The following is a 19,869-nucleotide window of genomic DNA, read 5'->3' on the forward strand; positions in this document are numbered from 1 at the left end:
AATTCTTCTGCTTACTGTGTTGTCAGACAGTGGAATGGCTTTCAGTTTTTGACTGGATTCTTTTCTCAGTACAACTTCGCACATATCTACTGCTGCAGGCAGTATAAACTTTTCTCCAATTGAGAGAGGCTTTCTGGAATGTGCTATTCGTAATGCTTCCAAATATGATGCGTGAAGAGCCTTCTCATTTACAGTGGCGCAGGCTGTCATTTTGCCTTTCTGCTGAGGTACAGCTCCTTTTGCTGCTCAAAATGTTCCTTAGGCTTACTGGCAATATCTGGATGCACTGTTGTTAAATGGCACTTCAATTTTGCTGGTTTCATCGCATTGTTGGACAGTGTTTGCAAACACACAACACAGGTTGGTCTGCATTTGTCCCCACTGCGATGAAGCCATATGAAATGTATTCTGGATCGTACCTGCGTTGTTTTCTCTTTCGGTCACCCTTATCCCCTTCGTCATCAGAATCTTCCAGTTTCTGGTCAGCTTTTCTCTTCAGAAATTTCTCCAAACTCAGCAAACACGCTGGATGGTTTAATTACTATTACTGATAAACAAAATTATCAAAACTAATCTAAAATTTACACGCTTGTGCACTTTTCGTTTAACAGTGATGTCACTGTGGCATAAATGCAACGGTAAGCAATATTATTAAGGCACACCAACAATATCACTCAGTCTCGCTGACACTCCAGTGCACAATAGTAGTGAGTAGTGAACACTACTGACTACTCTGACTACACAAATCGAATATTAAGCGGTAGCTTACAAGAAGGGAACACCGTCTAAGTCTCTAAGATTGTCGCCTATAACAGATATAGATATGGCCGATTTTCTGAATAGTGGAAAACTGGAGCAAGCAAGTAAGCAAGCTATGTCTTTGTAACAGGTCGCTTTTCCACTTTTTTTTCTTGGCTTGCTTGCAGACTCCCTGGCAACCCGCTGCGGACCCTCAGGGGTCCGCAGACCACAGGTTGAAAACCTCTGATGTAGAGACAAGAGTCTTGGAGTGCATGTTCACAATCTTTTAAAGTAAGAATGAGAAGGTGATTAAGGCATATGGAATACTTGTCTTTATTTGCTGAGATACAATGTATAAAAGCACAGGTTGTGTTAGAACTGTATAAAACTGTAGATAAAATGTATGTATTTGGCCCTTTGAGCCTGTTCAGCCATTCAGCAAGATCATGGCTGATCTACTCTGGAGCCATTTTCCCTAATGTCCTGAGATCAACTGATTTGGTTTCAAATGAATTCAATGACTGACCAGCCACAGTAAAAGTTCACCATCCTCATCAGCCAAGTCCTAAATGGCCTACTCTTTATTTCTAAGACCACCATCCCTGGTACCAGACTCATCCTTAGAAAACTCGCAACCCTTTCAGCCCTGTAAGAATTCTGTAATTTTAAATGAGGCTTCCTCTCATTATACTAAAGTCTAGACTGCAGGTCTAGTCCACTCACTGGTTTTTATACAGGAAACATTGTCTGATGAATTTTCACTGCCTCTATGCACATCCTTTTTTTAGGCAAGACCTACACAATACTCATCTCATAAAAGGTTCTAAACACTTGCAGTAAGACATCTCTAGTCCTGGAGCCAAATTCTCTTGTAATAATGTACTATTTGCTTACCTGATTGCTTGCTGCATCTGCATGGTTCTCACTGACTTGTTGCATTAAACATTATCCTATTTCTCACTATTTAAAGAAAAAAATCCATTTTTGTTTTGTGCATGAAAGTGGAAAACTTCAATTTTTTCCCCCCACATTATATTGCATCTGTAATGTTCTTTACTGCTCACTCAGCTTGTCTATAATCCCCTTTACTCCCTACTCACATTCCCATCTAGTTTCAGCAAACTTGGAAATGTGGCATTTGGTCATAAAGAGACTGGCTGGACTGGGGTTGTTTTCCTTGTAACAATGGAAACTGAAGGGAGCTTTGATTGAAGAAGCCAAGTCCTGGTGAACTGGAAAAAGGTATTTCACTTGGCTGGGAGGACCAGAGAGTTAAGGGGAACTGGTAGAACGATGAGAGGAAATTTGGTTCAATAGTGGAGTCTGGAACTTGCTGCCCTAAAGGGGGAGGTGAAACCCTCACTATTTTTAAAAAGTATCTACATGAGTATTTGAAGAACCAAACTGACAAAACTATGGACCAAGAGCTGGGAAGTTGGAGCAACAAAGTCAATATCTGGCCAGTGTGAAAACAATGGACTGAATTGGCTACTGCTCTATAAATTTCTTCCTATGAAATTGCTAAACCAGGACTTGAAAATTAAAAAGCAGGGTAGCACTAAAGTTAGTTGTTGTACTGGAAAGATAAAATGATCAATTAAGATTCTCAGTCTTATCACAATCTCATCAAAACTGGATGTTGGGCAATCCATTATTGGACTGGTGTGTTCTACACTCAGGTGACTATTTGCATATGAACAGTGTGTCAGAAAATTTGAATACAGCACATTGGCAGATTCTCCTTGCCTACAGCAGCCTTCCTTCAAAAATATAGAAAGATGGCCAAAGGCCATGTATCTCTATGCATTGCTCTCCTATTACATTAAATGTCTTCTTTCCCATTGCCTCATTTTTCAGCTTTGATCATAGATGACTGATCCAAGTGAACTTCAATGCTAAGGACACAACTGCTTTTGCAAAAGTACGTATATTTTATTCATTCAAAATATGTATGAAATGATCATTTTAAATACAATTTTACAATTTGTACACTGATACATTCAGTACAACAGTTGTCATAAATTACTAGTTACAGCACAATAGGGAAAATAGAGCCAATTCTGTACATTTGATGCACTTTAAAATCCCTGATGCAATTATATTGGCCACCTTATTAAATTGATTTCATTCAGAACTACACAAGTTGCAGTAGTTCAAACTTTCAGACAATTTGATAGGGCTTAGCTCATGGCATGCTATTTAGGGATTACTTTCAATCGACAAACTGCATCTAAATTTTATTAGCATGCAACTGTCAATTATTTTTCAGATACAAAATGTATATAACTACTGTCCTACTATCAAGACTGAACTTTGCATCTTGACAAAGACTCCACCAGTGCTAAACTTTAACAGTTCTGTACTCCCTGCAATGTAGGGAAGGGCCAACCCATTCCTATGTTGTAATACTGACTGTATACACTGAATTTCTGAAAGTTTCCATTATGATGCCCAATGGCACTTCCAACTAGTTAAGGTATCTGAATTTTCTTCCGTTAAGCATGCATAGGAACCAAATACGCAATTCCAGTAAGAAAAAGATTGTACAGTTTGGGCAAAATAACAAAGACCAGCTGTGCCAAATATATTGGTAACATAATGGACAAATTGGAAAACCAGAAAGAAAAATTGCTGAGGATCTGAACCCACAAAGTTAGGACATATTCAAACGTGATTGTGTTGAGGGAGGAGGAAACACAGAAGGCATCCCCTGTTTCTACACACGGAAAGCAGCTAATATACTTCACTGTTACAAAGCACAAGATTTTATTTAAATTCTTGATTGTTCAAAATTATTAGTTCTGCAAACTGCAGAACTAATGAAATAAGGCTCAAAATCTTCAGTCCTGAGTCTGCAACATACGCTTTGGTATTCAGCTGCCTCCTGTGCAGAAGAAAAACCCCCACTCACTCAAAAACAAATTAAGTAAAGTTAATATTTTGAGAGTGGCAAGTGTATTCTGGCAGTTTGAATGAGCACCTGGGTTTATGCTAATTATCACTGCCCGGTCCAATCATTTTTTAACAGGTGTGAACACCTGCAGTGATATGTTCAGGCGGCTGTTCCATTCTCATGATCTGTCTCCTTTCAAGCCTTGCGTAGACTGAGAGGTAATTGCAGCTCTTTTCATGATGCAGGGAGTCTAGGCTGTTGTCCTGGAAAGTAGGCAGATGTCACTGGTGGTGGATTTCCTTGCTTTGGCACAAGGGGTCGAGTTGGCACTGGATTAACATCAACACATTATGGGGTGAGGTCGTGGAATTGAAAAGAAAATATTCAATTAAAAATTAAACCTCATTAGTTAATGAATACTGTTCAGGCAGTCCTTAATTAAGTCTTTGATGAAAGGTCATCAACCTGAAATATTAATCCACTTTCTATTGTGCCTCAAGTGCTACCTTACCTGTCACCAATTCCTAGTGTTTTTGTTTTTAGTGCAACAACTTATCCTATTACATGAGAAAGCAAATGAAGATGTCCATATGCTTTGTGCAAAAGATGATAAAGGGTGAAGTAGGATACTTGTTGCCAACAAGATCAAGAGGAAGGGTGATGCATCAAAGGTCAGAGTATGACTAGGGTACTAGGATCACACAGGCCAGAGACTTCGACATTATGGATTTACAGATAAGGATAGAGGTTTTGAACTTAATTCTGGGAGGTGATAGGTTACCATGTTGATATCTAGTACAAGAGGAAAAAATAGCCAAACCTTTGTTTTCATAGAAAACTTAAATGCTAGGTCTTCCAGAAAACCTTTTTTTAATCTTGATTTGTCTGTGGATCTCAAAGTAGACATTATTTATTATGGATAAGCTGGGTATGTTACAGGAAAGCAGCATCAGCCTTTCTAACCTTAGGACGTTGTGCCATGAAATGGCAGGATACAGGTTTCAACTAATCTCAGCCCTAACAGCCAAGGTCTTTGGGTGAATATGTTCATGCCCCACAAGGAAGGAAAACTGAAGGGATTCAAGTCCAACAAGGAGATGCCCTTAATGCAGAACCATAATAAACAGTTGCGTTTATTTGGGGCAAAATAGTGTGGATAATGAAAATTTGTAAGATAAAATGCTATAACAAATGGTGATCGGGTCTGAAATGTTTCCCTATATTTTCAGCTTCTAGTTCAAACTGCCAAAGACTGACACACTTGGTCAGTTTACAAACTGGAGGAATACTACAATATACATTTTTATTTGTTTAATTATTCAGTGTTGGATGCACAATAAGAAAGCAACTCATGGACTGATTGTAATCAAAATTCAATTAACTCCTAAATTTGGTATGTTTTACAAAACAAAAAAAAAATCTTAACTAACTCTCTAAATTGAACAGAATTATGCTTTTATAATGAACTGAGCTTTACACATGAATGTTACCATCATTATTATTACCAGTCTTTGGAATTTGGAAACCTTTTGAAATAGACACACACCTGTTTTGAGTAATTTGTTTATATTTCAGATTTCCAACTCTTTTTCCTACCTGTGCCAGATGGATATAATGGCTTCTGCAATGGTGCTCCTTGAGATAAAACTGGTTTACCACCTTCCCTCTTTTGTAAGTACTTCTGGTCCAAACCAATTGGTTCACTGCAAGAAACAGGTACTCTTAAATGAACTATGAACTGGAATTGTTCAAACTACAGCCAGGTAGAAGATAAGATTAGTTTACACTTTACAGACATAACTAAACATTTCATCTTGCAGATTGGAGGAAACAGGAGTGCACACTTTAGTTTTTTTTTTTGTATACAGAGGATTTATTTTTAAACAAACTGAATACCTATACTATTTTGGCCTGTTATCTTTTGCAATGACTTTTGGTTCAGGAAATAAAGTTCTGCTCTAGCAAATGTTAAATTGAACTTGCCAAGTTCAAAGCCACTGTCAAAATAGCTATCTGTTAAAACCATTAACAAAACATTCTGCAGACCAGTCTATATAATTATCCTTTCAAACAATGCACTCAGTCATCCAGAATACAAGACTTTGACTACATTTTGTAGCTGAGGTTAGTTCACAAACATGGTTCTTGCCAAAATTCTATTGTAATCTGTAAGGAAATTTAAAGCTTGGCACGAAGAATCTCTGATAAAATCTTTAGAATAAGGATTAGCTTCCATTGGAATGAAGGGGAAATTAAAGCATTATTTTTCTCCTTATTTATCATATTTTAAAAAAGTAATTGTGTCCAAATGCTAATAGACAAGTTCTGCTTTTTCTCAATGTGCTGCAAGAATTAACATTAAGTTCCCTTCATGGATGAGCAAAGACATGGGTTACGGACAGGTTTTTAGCTGGGTCCAGTCTATTGTCATCTGATACCCACATACATGACACTTAACATTATTAGTCACTGGATAATGATATGGTACACGAGAAGTCCCCACTACTCGTTTCCTTTCTAAGCTCCAAAGCTAGCAGGAAGTCAACTTAATGTTGCCCTAAATTTGAATCATGGTACAAAAGCAAAATCCTTTGGATACTAGAAATATTAAATTTGAATTTTGACTCTCCTTATATTCAGCACCAGAGAGGTACATTTACTTTCTAACTCTAAGAAACTCATTGAGCCAAACCTTTTGTTTAAATGCTATATGTGAATCTTCCATTATAATGTAGTCTATTCCCAGTCCTTTGAGATGTGATATCGTATCTGCTAGTTTGTAAAAATCAGTGAAGGGAAGTCCATTACCAGTAGTCTGAGCAGTCTACCAAATAAGCAAAAGCATACGAGTGTTCCTGCATTTACATTTCAAAGTTGAGCTGCAGGTACCCCTCCATGAACTACCTATATCAGACTATAAAGTCTTGTGCTCCAAGAGATCTTGGAGGCTCAGAGGACATTTGGAGGTCAGCCAAGTATGTTGCCATCAAGCAATAATCCTACTCAGGTAAGTACACTGAAAACTATTAGGCTAAGCTGCATCTGTTGAAAATCCAGTTTCAACATCCAAAGGTTGCTAAACACTTTGAATAATCATTTTTTTAAAAAAAATAATTTTTAAGAAAATGAATGATGAAACATATTAAAGAACATCTGTTCTTTCTCTCTTCTCCTATTTCCTATCCTCTTCATCCCCTTATTTTCACATACCTTTTGGAAGAGAGCCCTCCTGCTGTAGGTGTTGAAGATGGAGGGGCTGATGTGAGTTCACATCCAGGAATGATACTAGGATTTAGCTGCAGAGGACTGAAGTGCACCTGGAAGAGTAATGCAAGAGGCTCCTGTCATAGTCTCGCTGATTAACTGACTTTGGTTTTGTTTCCAATTAATAGCTGCAAACTTAACATTAATAAGAGTAGAAGTCTAAGCACACCAGGATCCAACAAATTATTTCAATGTTCAGATAAAAATTACTTGTATCTACATTTTAAAAAGTGCATATTGTGTAATTGTAAAGGAATTCTTCAAGGTAACTCTTAACAGATAGGGTAGCATTGCAACAAAAGTTACCTTGCATTGAAGTTTAAGAAATGCAGTGAATTCTAAAATATTAAAATCACAGAAAAGTACAAATAATAAAATTAAATCAAGCCTGCCTGAAGACCATGTCTTGATACACCAGGCCTCAGGGGTGGAGTATTCATTCGTACAGAAGAACCAAAGCTCTTAGAGTAATTATCTGAAGGCGAAACAGAGGAGACAGTCTGTGGCGTCAAGACAGAGAAAGGAGGGTGCAAAGTTTGCTGCAAAAGGAAGAGCAACAGGGAAATATTAGCATTCAAGGACAAGAAAATTCAGCATAAAATATGTAAAAATAAAACCTTTATGCATTCTAAAACTGCTGTTTAAAAGCAGTGAATGTAGAGACAGCATAGCTGTCAATTAACCATAGTTACTATGAGATTACAAAAGGCAAATTAATGGGTTAATACGCGGAAAAAACACTCCAAGTATTTTCTATACTGGGTTTGGAGTCTGTCCATGCGCTGTGAATCCTGATTATACATATTCTATAGACCTGAAGACCACATTTGAAAAATTCAACTGCTGAGTAAATTTGAATTTGTTGGAGACGATTATTGTGTTTGGTACCCTTGGGTGTTTGGCCTCCAAAGTAGGATTAGCTGGGGAGCAACCAAGCTATTTGATAATGGGTCACAACAGTTGACTGAAAATGGGAGAATGCAAATCAGGAGGCCACTTTAAAGAGTGTGTGTGGCAAACCCACAGACGAAACAGTTACAAAGACAACATGCTTTCTGTCAGACCATTAAAAAAATTAAGTTAATGGTAGTTTTATGTTATATAAAATTACTCATTTCCTGTCCCACACCACTCCTTATTTTCCATCCAATCGTAACCTCCATAAAATAGCAACCAACGAAATTCAAAAAAATCTAATATTGCTCACTGATGATCTGTCAAAGGTCCAGCAGTTTTGTCGAAGCAAACATGCAAATTAGTTTGCTGGAGTTTTAAGGGGGAAAAGGGTAACATGCTTATTGTATATACTATATTCATTTTGTTTCATGTTGGTAACTGCAAAAAAGATCATTTTATCTAATATGCTTCTTTGTGCATCTCTGAGTTTCCTCTGACTCCACCAACTCAGATTCACCATACTGGATCTAGACCCACAGTGTTGAAAAATAAGCTTTGCTGTTGGCTGGATAAGTGTCAAGAGTTGGCATAATCAAACCCTTCTGGCTGCTACCTCAAAACATGGGTTGCATTTAGGCTGTGGAAGTGTGGTTTATCTGCAGTGTTTGAGACTAATGTAGAGGAGGACTGGATGGCCTTGCACCTTCTGGATGCCAGTTACCTGTCCTTAACCTGCTCTTATTACGGGTGCAGCAATCTAACCGTGGGAAACAACTGACTGCCTGCTCGATATAAAATCATTGGGAATGTGAGAAAGGCAAGCCATCTTTCAAATTGTGCTCAAGGAATAGATGCAATAAGTTCTCATTAAAATTGGTTCAATGGAAACATTGTGACCCGACTAATAGCTAGAAATAAAACAGCATGTTTAAATAACCTAATATTTCAACCAACAGTTAAAATATGATACTGGATCCCTCATACCCATCCTTTCACTCTTAGTTTGAATCTGAAAATAGACTATAATAATCTTATAGATTTGTGTGCACTAATTATGCCATGATCGCTCACTAGCACATTCTCACGGGCAATTAAAGATGGGCAATAAATGCTGGCCATGTCAGCAATGCAGAGATCCTGAAAAATGAACAAAAATAAACTGCTGATTCACTTACCAAACTGTTTTGCACACCCCCAGGCCTGGATAGATTGCCACTAGATATTGACGATGGATCAAAGGACCCTGGAGTTTCTTGCAGAGAGGCTAATTTATTTTCATTCAGTTGTTTATTCAGCCAAGATATTACTGTAGAAAATTAAATTATCTCATTAAAAGATTTTAATGCTAAATAGTTGATCTTCTACTTGAAAGGTTTTATTTTCCAAACATAGATGAAGCTGTAAAAAAATAATCAAACCTAAACAACTTCAATTTATTCCTGAAATTGTACTAGTTTCAATAGTAAAGAGTACCCAGTTCATAAATCAGTTGCACATTGTCTCATCACGATGGCTTCTATTAATTCTTTTTAAAAAAGAATGTTTGCAATACAGATTACACAATGGCACCTCGCTCTACATTGATTGCTGGTGCTACCAAAAATCAAAGCAGCCAACCTGAAGTTACAAAGGGCAATTCTACCCATACTGGTTGTCAGTCATTTTTGAAACCGGCTCCTTGCAACATCACACCTGTGTGTGTACCTATGCCTTGACTCTATTTTGTTGGCCATTTCAGCTTATCCATCCTCTTGTTTCATCCTTCAATGGCAATAGTTTTTGCATGCACCAGAAGCAATACAAGTAAAACATAAACTGCTCTCCACTCTGACATTCACCACCCCCACCACACAACTCTCTGCAATCAACATTTCTGTTGAGTGAGATTGTGAATGGAGTGTGGCCTCAAAACTGACCGCAAGATCTCATTATTGCACAAATTTAAAAGCAGAGCAACCTCTGCCTTTTAATCCCCTTCTTTGACTAAGCTAATAGCCATCTCTCCTAGTACCTCATGTAGCTTAGTATTAAGTCTGTCTTACACCACCCCTTTAAAACATATTGTATCATGTTCTAGCACGCAAAATATTCCAAACTCTAGTTGAATATTCCTTAAAGAACTAACCGTTTTCATTTGTCTTTAGAAGCTGTTTACTTTCTTCTAGCTTTTCGACTGTGGCATCAAACTTCTCCTGTAACTTGCAAACCTGAAAAAACATTGTAAAAGCACCAGCATTTTTAAATAAACCTCATCCTAAAATAAATTCTCCCTGCTTTTTCCGCTCCCCACTTGTCAAAACTCATCTTTATATACGGGTGACCCCTGTTATGCCCTTACAGAATTCACAAATCACTCCAAAAATTTGAAATATGGAATAATCATGGAATTTGTGGGGGGGGGGGGGGGGAGAATAATACAGAGTAAATTTTTTTTCAACTCTTGTTTCTTGACACACGTGTAGATGACGTGGCTTTGCTTTAAAGAAAATCGCGGTACAGTTGTCTGCCAATGCAACCACAACACGAGGGTCGCCTATAATCCACTGAATCAAGACGTATTACCTCCTCTTCCTTGTGTCTCAGGGCCTGCTGAACATCTGCTAGTTCTCGTTGCTCCTTCTGGAGCATTTGTGCCTTTTCTCCTAAAAGTTTTTCTTGTTGCATTGTAACTGTATTCTTCAGTTTAATTTTTTCCATCAGCTTCTTAATGTCTCCCTGCAGCTTTTTGATGATCTCATTGGCCTTCAACAAAAACATAATACACATCATCTTTTTATCAAAAATGTAATGATTCTGGGGGTATTGAAGAACATGAACTTCAATTTAGGTTTTGATCTAAGTTGCTCTTAGTCAACAAGTCTATCTTTCCATTGGTAAAAACTTCTAACACAACCACCATGATTAGTTATGGTAATTCATTAGAGTTTCCCAGAGTCTCTGCAGATGCTCAGCTATTAATTATATTCAAAACCAAGCAACAAATTTCTGAACACAAGGGAAGTAGAAGATTTACAGGTAAGGCAGGAAACTGGTATGCAGGTTCATTTTTTTAATATATATATACACACACACACACATACACACACACACACACACACACACACACACACACACACGTAGCATCGATCCACCTATGTGAGGTGGCCATCAGGCATTGCTATCATGCATTATTTAAGGGAAGTGCATTTAAAAGGACCCTAAATGTCAGATTAAGAAGTTGTTTTTCTTTTGTCTTCACCTTACTAGTTGGGAGCTTTTGTACCAACTATTCCTGTGATATCACATTTCTGGAGCTTTGCAAAGATAAGTAGTGCTAACTCTAGGGTGGGGTGGTAGGGCAAGAAGAGAAGGAAACGCTTTTGAAGTACAGTAAAACACTGATAAACCGTCAATCTTGGGACTTTGGTAGTGCCAGACTGTTAAGGTCGGCACAACATTGTGGGCCAAAGGGCCTGTATTGCGCTGTACTGTTCTATGTTCTATTAACGTTTTTATTTAAAATGTTGCATAGCAGTACAATAAATTTTCCAGTAAATCTGGCAAGTTGAAAGGGAGCCTGAAATATACAAGTCCTCTGGCCATGCTCCTGGATCACATTCCAAGCTAATGAGCAAATCAGATGCCGAACCATCAGGATTTCAGAACAATCTGTTACTGTATTAACAGAGTTTTAATGTCAAACTACTTCAGGCCAAAGTTTTTCTTAAAAATGCCAAAAATTTGAAATAAATATAATATCAGACATCCAAGTCAACATTTTTTCTCATGTGCTATTCCAATTATTTAATATTAGCTTAACATCAGTTGTATATAAAACAATTAAGTAAACAGTTCATGGGGTTTTAAACATAGATTTCTGCCACTCGGGTTACTCCCACAGCACTATTTGGTAGGAGGCTCCAGGATTTAGATATTACAAAGATGAAGGAACAGCAATATATTTCCTAATCAGGAGTGTGATATTCCTATGTGCCTGCTGCCCTTTCCTTCTTAGTGGAAGGTGCTGCTGGAGGAGCCACGCTAAGTAAGTGTGGTGTATTTTGTAGATGGTAAGCACTACATCCGTAGTGCACTGGTGGTGGGAGGAGTAAATATTTAGGAAAGTTAGTGTAACAGGACATCCAATGATTACCTTTAATAATTCTTCTGAAAGAGACTTCACAGTAGCTTCTAGTTTTCCCATTTGCTGTTGCTTTTGCTCCAGGCTCTCTTCTAGATTTTTCTGCAAATGAAATTAACTAAATCAGACATTGCGATTTCTCTTATAAGTTCTAAAAGCCTTTGCAAACTTCATACAAACACAGCGTCAGCAACCCAGGTTCAATTCCGGCCACTATCTGTAAGGAGTTTGTATGTTCTCCCTGTGTCTGCATGGGTTTCCTCTGGGTGCTCCAGTTTCCTCCCACATTCCAAAGACGTGTGGGCATGCTGTGTTGGTGCTGGAAGCGTGGCGACACTTGCGGGCTGGCCCCAGAACACTCTATGCAAAAGATGCATTTCACTGTGTGCTTCGATGTACATGTGATTAATAAAGATAGCTAAAAAAAAGTATGATACTTCAATAAAATGGTCTGTGCTCTAAAAATAGCACACTTAAATTAATGACGAATCTGATGGGAATAGTGTGGTATATAAAAAGATTTTCAATTTCGGGTTTTAAACTCAACATTTAGCAGCTTTAGGTTGACATGACAACATCTATTTGATAATGAAAACTAGAAATTTACTCCCATGCTACACTGTCACTTGAGTACGTTGTACTCTGCCTCAAAAAAGTTCAGAAATTAATGGGATGAATTTCCGAGGCAGTGTTAAATGTGCCAATGTAACTACACTGTGTTTAGCAAACCAATCAGGAGTGACTGCCTAGACATGTATCATTTCTCCGACTGGACAGCCTGCATAAACAACCAGCCATTTAGAAAGATGAAGGTAAAAGGAGCCAAAAGGCAAAACTGGAGGCAAACTTCATGTAAAAGAGCTTTAAAAATAAAAAGACAAGAAAAACAACTTGATCCCATCTGACAATGCCCCAATAATCTGCTGAGTTTAGTTTTTTTTAAATAAAAATCTCACCTATATTTCTTAAAAAAAAACAAGTTATAATATCTGCCATTTGACTCATCATGTCCATGCTGGCTCCCAAGGGAGTGATACCATTAGTCCCATGTCCCAACTTATTTTCCTGTACTCCTGCAACCTTTTTTTCCTCTTACAGTTGGCCATCAACCCCCCCCATCGCTACTTTTTGACATTAACTAAGAGGTAATTTACAGTGGCCAATTAACCTGCTAGCCTGTCTTTAGGACATTAAAGAAAACTTGCACAGAGAGAATGTACAAACTTCCCACAAGTCAAACTCACGTCCCTGATACTGAGGCAGTAACATTAACTGCTGTCATTAATCAAATCAAAGGCAGTCTAGCTAGACTGCTCTCCAGAAATTATTTTCAAGTATTGAGAAGTTGGCATGCAAAGAGTACAAGTTACTTGTACACAAAACACCAATGGAAGGGATACCACTACTACAGTGGACAATCCACTAACAAGTTCCAGAAATGGATTGTGAAATACTTATTAAACTATTCAAAAGTATAGTACTGTAAACAAAATATAAACTGGGAAAGCTGGATTAAACTAAATGCTCTTTGAAAGAACTGCCAAATTCACTCCACTATGCAGTACTATCCTACGATTATATGTATTACAGCCGGAAAATGTAACAAGGAGCAGCTGCCATAACGTTCAGCCGTCCTTTTGCCATAATAGTTTAATAAGGTACAGCTAACTTACGTTACTTCAATTATATTTGCTTTTGCCAAAATTGTTGATTAAGTGAAAAATAAAACCAACAGTTTCATCTGTAGAAGCAAGTTCCTAAATTTAAGGCCAAAAAGAGACGACTGACTCACTGAGTGATGATCATTAGCTATAGAAATAGTGAGGCGATATCAGACATTTTATTCTATTGCTCATTACTACTAGTTTATTCTTGTTATCTAGAGGTGTGCAAAATATTAAGAGGAACAGATAGACAGCCAGTGCCTCTTTCCCAGGGCACCAATGCTCAATACAAGAGGGCATGGCTTTAAATTACTGGGTGGGAAGTTCAAGGGAGATATCAGAGGAAGGTTTTTTTTTACCCAGAGAGTGGTTGGGGCATGGAATGCATTGCCTGGGGTGGTGGTGGAGGCAGGTACATTGGTCAAATTCAAGAGATTACTAGATAAGCATATGGAAGAATTTAAAATAGAGGGATATGTGGGAGGAAGGGGTTAGATCGTCTTAGGTGAGGTTTAAAGGTCGGCACAACATTGTGGGCCAAAGGGCCTGTATTGTGCTGTACTGTTCTGTGATTCTGTGATTCTACGATCTACAGAGAAAGAAGAATTCAGGATTGCAGCTAAATCAGCATTGGGAGTCCTCTGGCACCTCACCAAATGCCAATTCTTTATTCTTCACAAGTAAATCTGGCCAACGAATAACAACTCTTTATTCAGCTGTAGGAGGCAACATAGAGCAACCTCAACCTCTCCTTATCAATATACACGTACCACTTTTCCAGTTGAAAACACTGAAGTGCAATGAAGAACAGGGACCAAACTCATGTTCCCATTCCTGGTCTATGGATGGTGTGATCATAATGGTATTCTACTGTTATTTCAGCTGTGATTGTCTGGCTTAATAGGAACTGAGCATCCAATCTAAAAAAATTATAGATCTGTATGGCTCTCAGTGGAACTGCGTTGTGCAAAAATTGAAATAATCCATGTTTATCACTTGCACACAAATAAATAGTCTTCAGTTGTCAGATTAAGCACCAACTTTTGAACTTCAGAGCATTTCTGATCTTTGGTGTACAAGCTATAACATTGCAGGTAAGAGCAATCCGATATGGTAATTCAAGTTTGCCACAGTTGCCAATCGAAGAATGCCAAGTGTATCAGAAATACAAAAAGATGAATGTCTTATCTTCATTTAATTTGTGTACTTAATCGTCAAAAGTGATACGGGATAATATCAAGCAACATACTAGTATCAAGCAACTGAAAACCAGAGAGACTTTTAATACCTTGTGCTCCTGCAAACTTTCAAAGACTTCTGTTGTCCTCGTAACCACTTGCTCTTTATCCTTAACTTCCTGTTCCAGGACTGCAGTCCTTGTTCGCAGCTGATTAAGTAATTTCTCCTTTTCATGGCACTCTGCATCCAGTGTGGCATTTTCTCGCCTCAGTGAAATGACTTCCTGTTTTGATCTTTGACACTCCTAAATACCGCAGAGAGGACAGATAAATGAAATCTTTATTTCAGACAGAAAAAAAACAAAATGAAAATGTAACATTTAACTCAATACAGTCCAGGATCAAATCCAAAATATTATAGTTGATATGGCTTAGTGTTACAAAGCAGCATCATTGAAGGGCCTGCTTTATTTCACTACTGAAGGGTCTTGATTTACCAATTGTTTTATTGAGCAATTTAAATTTTTTTCTTAAAATGTGATTGCATTCTGAAATTTTACATTTAAAACTTGAAACTACTGAAAAATCCTTGGCCAACCTCTTCCATGACGCATATTTTGGCTTTCGTCTCTCGTATTGCAGATTCTGATTTGTATTTCCTTTCGGTAAGATCCTTGTTGATAGCTTCTATTTCAGCTATCCTCCTTTCAAGATGCTGTACTGTTTGACTATGTGCTGCCTCTGTTTCTTTTTTTTGCTGCTCCCATTGCTGCTGGTAGTGTGTTTGAGCCTAGGGATTTAGGTTAAAAAGCTAGTATCAATAAAGAGCTAGAGTACAGACAGAATAACATCATTGCTACTTTTACAAACACTCAAAATACAAACAACATCCTACATACAAATAAAAAGCTTGTAATTATAGAGGTAAAATGGACTTAAGAAATGATAGAGAAAGAACAGATGAAGTTTGTTGAAGGTTCATGACAGAAACCTAAATAACCTTTATTCAGTTCGTTCAATACTTTCCCTCTCTATTAAGTCATTTCAAAGACTTGCCATAACATAATCATGGCTGTTTCTTAGCAATTAATCTCCTATCTGTAGTTTTGGACTGATACTCACTGATTCTAAATTGAATCAAAATGAAATCTAATCAAAAAGAACTACTATGTATAGAAGCCTTCTGAACATAGAATATTATGCCCTACATAATGCAAAATGGAAGCCTTTTATCATTTATCCAAGGTTAAAAAAAGATTAGTACTTTGTGTGGAAGCATATTCTACAGCATCATCTTGGGTCAGATTAAAAATCAGTTTAACAGTAGGGAAGGGAGTAATGCAAGCTGTGCAGTCGTGAGCAAACAAGACGCCAATACTTTGCTTGAAATACACATATAAACACCCCCATAATGATTAATGCACAACTACCATCTTCCAAGGAAACCTTCAAAATTACATTCAGTAATTATTAGAAATAGATACATGAACTTTGTGTCCCTACTGTTGCACTGTCTGCAAAATGGGACATAATCTGCATAACATTTTCAAATTTAAGGACGACATCAATCTGCTGATGCCTGCAGAAACATTTCTAGGAAAGCAAGCAGTGAGGCTGAGGTTCACCCATTCTTTTTATGGATTTATGTTGTTTCCTGAGCAACGGCAATTCACAGAGTCATTCATTCTGCAAAGGGTTTTGGTTTGTGTACAAAACACCCATTTGTGCTGCAGTATTTAACTGCTGAGGATGCATTAAAGTTCCTTCTTAGCCAAACATCCATCTAAACCTTTCAGTGTTGCTCATTATATTAGCACGTTTATAGTTATCTTTGAATTTTGTCCTCCTTTAATGAATTCACGCATTTTCTCACCTGTAAAGCTTTTTCCCGTTCCGAAGTAACTTCTTGACTGTGTTTGTTTGTTATCAAGTTAGTATGTGTTGTCCATTCATTACGTAATCTGTCCAGTTCCTTACTCTTTTCTGCTAAGGTCTAAACATGAAAATTAGCAGTAAGTGATATTAGCCAATATGAATTATGCATAGTCTTTCAAAGACAAAGGGGCTAATGAGAATTTAATTACGATTTCACTTTTGGCAATAATGAATCATCAGATGCTGTAACTCCCCTGGATGAAGATCGACAGGAACTGAGAAATGTTATCAATACCAGAGGCCAAAAGGTAAAGTTGAGTGCTAATGGCATAAGTGTACACAATTCCTTCCTTGTTTTTAAAGTGCAGCATGACAACTGAAGGAGAGATAATGGAACGCTGTGGCAGAGTGAATGCTGAAGGTCACATTGGTAAAGCTATCCTATTTTTAAACCTCAAGCAAAATATTTCAGACCATGCATTGATAAGTAAACTTTTCTGATGCACAGCAATGGACCTTAATGTTTTAATTTGTGCTGTCATGATACCACAATAAAGATTTTCGATATACAAACCTGTTGGGTAATGCTTAATCTTTTCATCAATTCCTCCTCTGTTCTACGTAACCTTTCTTGTAATGAACTATTTTCTGCCTGAAAGGAAACATTTAAAATTAGCTGCATTTTGTCTATTAAAAAGGATCTAATTGAAAGATATCAAATTAATGGCATTATATACAGCCTGATGCTTTACTTAAATATCACTTAAAACTCACTTTAAGAGGAAGTCGTTTTTCATATTAAGCTATAAATTAAAAACAGACATTTGAAGTAAGCAATCTTACATACAGATCTTTTATACTCTCCACAGCCAGATACTTCTCAACTGCTAAATAATTTTATTATTTTGGTTGCAGATCATTTGGAATGGCTATGCAAAATATGAAAATATAGCTCTGGAAATAATTATTCTTTGATCTCTTCAATAATGATACGATATTTTGTCTTGTATCAGTGGCCAAAGAGGCAGAGTAATGGAAGAGTAAAAGGATGAAATGTGTTCAGCAACATACCTTGTTCATAATGGGTAAATCTGAGAGCCTAGTCACGCAAGTAATATATTTGTGGCGGGAAAGTAAAAGTGGCAATAACAAGTATTTTAGAAACCTGTTCCTGCATGGGTCATGAATTTCTGCAAAGCATTGGCAGTGACCAAAAAATTGATGGACATTTTGAAATCCTAGAGCACTTGGTACTCCCATCCAAGAATAACCAAGTCTTTAGTTTTTGAGATCAAATAAGATGTGGTACTTTCACAGCACCATTGAACTGAGCAAATCGAACTACAGCCAGGCAAGTCTCCCATCCAAGCATAATTCAACAAGACGGAGCTCAATGGTGAAGCATAGTGAAAGATACAATGCCAACTACTAATGATTAAGTTCAAGTGTCTGCACCTATGCTAAGTTCTGGACTTCAAGTGAGCCATTATCAATAACTGACACAGAACTCAAATAAAAAAAAAACTGCATTAGATTATTATAACAGCAATTTGTACAAAAAAAAAGCATTTAATACAGCAAATAACCAGTATAAATTTGAAAATAGCTAATGCTCTTATACCAAATCATTGTAGAAACTAACCTTCACATTCTGAAGGCAGACTGCTAAATATTTCTTGATCTCATTGTCATTTCCTGGAAGCAGCTTTAAGGAGAGATGCGTGAGATGTTTGAATGGATTAGTTTCTATTATATTTAAGCTCGCAGGCATGTGATCCAGTGCTGGAGACTGAGTTACTAAGTGAAGCGTAAACCTTGGGGGAAAAACAAATGAACAGATAGAAGAAATTTAAAATGAGAAATTACTGAAAGACAATAAAAACATTTAGAGTGCTATAACAATCTCAGAATGTCCAACAGTTCTTCAGTGCCATATAAGTATTGTTGAAATATAGCCATGAAGATACAAGGAAAATTAACAACCAATCTGGTCGTAGTGAGACCCTACTAATAGCAAAGAGATGTGATCACATAATCTTTAATGTCTGTTGGACGTGGGATAAATGTACACTGGTTAATGGGAGAAGTTCTGATTGTCTTTGTCTTGTGAAAAGCACCTTTTAAACCCACCCAAGGGGGCAGATGCGGCCTTAGTTTAAGACCTTATCCAAAAGACAGCACCTCTGACAATGCATTAGTCAGGTTTCTAAAGTGACCCCTTCAAGAGTGCTATTGCTGACCTAGATTATTTAAGCACATATAGAATAAATTGCATCTCAGTTTGCTACTTTGCTATTACTTGATGATTCTAATACCAGTTTGTCCATCTTTTGCGGAACAGAGAGTGCAAAGTGGGCAATTGACTGTACATTACAGTGGAAGGTTTTGACATAACTTGCATAAAATATGAACATTCAATTTAAATTCCAATTTCTGTATATCTAATTTTCTGAAGATACTACTTGATAAAACACTTTCACAACTAAATCTCCTATAGCAAACTGTTCTGAGCATTTCCACGCTGCAAGGTCACCTTTTCAATGCTCAACTTAAATCAAAACCCAGTGCATTCTGGAAATTCAGAGCCCAAATGTCATTGAACATTCTAGCTTTAGATGCCAGCTGAAGCCTGGAGATGATGCCAAGTGAGATGAAATGGGAATGCATACATAAATCCAACACTAATCATTTGTCCTTGTTTCCCTCTTAGTGCATGGGTAGAAAAGGGAATGATACACAACTGATCAAACATGGTATTTCTCTTCCTGCTCCACCACCACGCCCCTAGACCCCCTCCCTCCATCAGTCTGTCTGGAACTGGTACTAAAACTGAATAAAGATCAATAACTTAAGCACAAACTACAGAGGTCTATCTCTAGACGAGAGAATGAATGACAACATCATCAGATCAATGTACCTGATCCATGTTTGTGTGTTCTATCAGAAATGACAGTTATTCAGAACAATATGAACCTCTCTTGATTTAAAGGCTGTACAAGTTTAACTAATTTATAAAACTGTCCATCCAGGAGCATAAACACTTAATCCTGAGAAAGATTTCAAGAGAAATTCACTGTTATCCTCAACTTAACATCACCTAGATACAAACTCACCGTGGAACATCTTTGCTTTGTTCCTGGATGCATTGGTCCAAAAGCTCAATGAACCGCTGGGGAAAAGCAGAAAATTCTACAAGCAGTCCTTGCTGATTCTTTAAACTGTAAAATTAAATTGTTA

General features: G+C 37.4%; 1 protein-coding gene across 1 annotated transcript in view; it reads right to left on the reverse strand.

The window, feature by feature from the left end:
- Positions 1–2,656: 2,656 nt before the first annotated feature.
- sass6 (SAS-6 centriolar assembly protein) overlaps positions 2,657–19,869 on the reverse strand; it is a 37,940-nt gene continuing 20,727 nt past the window's right edge. The window contains exons 4-17 of the mRNA XM_052019830.1: positions 19,746–19,850; positions 18,275–18,446; positions 17,207–17,284; positions 16,631–16,750; positions 15,356–15,547; positions 14,868–15,062; positions 11,928–12,017; positions 10,358–10,537; positions 9,921–10,002; positions 8,971–9,101; positions 7,291–7,437; positions 6,845–6,951; positions 5,231–5,337; positions 2,657–3,963 (exon numbers count right to left, since the gene is read on the reverse strand). Coding sequence (XP_051875790.1) covers positions 3,869–3,963; positions 5,231–5,337; positions 6,845–6,951; positions 7,291–7,437; positions 8,971–9,101; positions 9,921–10,002; positions 10,358–10,537; positions 11,928–12,017; positions 14,868–15,062; positions 15,356–15,547; positions 16,631–16,750; positions 17,207–17,284; positions 18,275–18,446; positions 19,746–19,850 — 1,801 coding nt within the window. The 3' untranslated portion in view covers positions 2,657–3,868. The remainder of the gene's footprint in view (positions 3,964–5,230; positions 5,338–6,844; positions 6,952–7,290; positions 7,438–8,970; positions 9,102–9,920; positions 10,003–10,357; positions 10,538–11,927; positions 12,018–14,867; positions 15,063–15,355; positions 15,548–16,630; positions 16,751–17,206; positions 17,285–18,274; positions 18,447–19,745; positions 19,851–19,869) is intronic.

The sequence above is a fragment of the Pristis pectinata genome, chromosome 7, assembly GCF_009764475.1.
Source record: "Pristis pectinata isolate sPriPec2 chromosome 7, sPriPec2.1.pri, whole genome shotgun sequence".
In the NCBI taxonomy this organism is placed as follows: Eukaryota; Metazoa; Chordata; class Chondrichthyes; order Rhinopristiformes; family Pristidae; genus Pristis; species Pristis pectinata.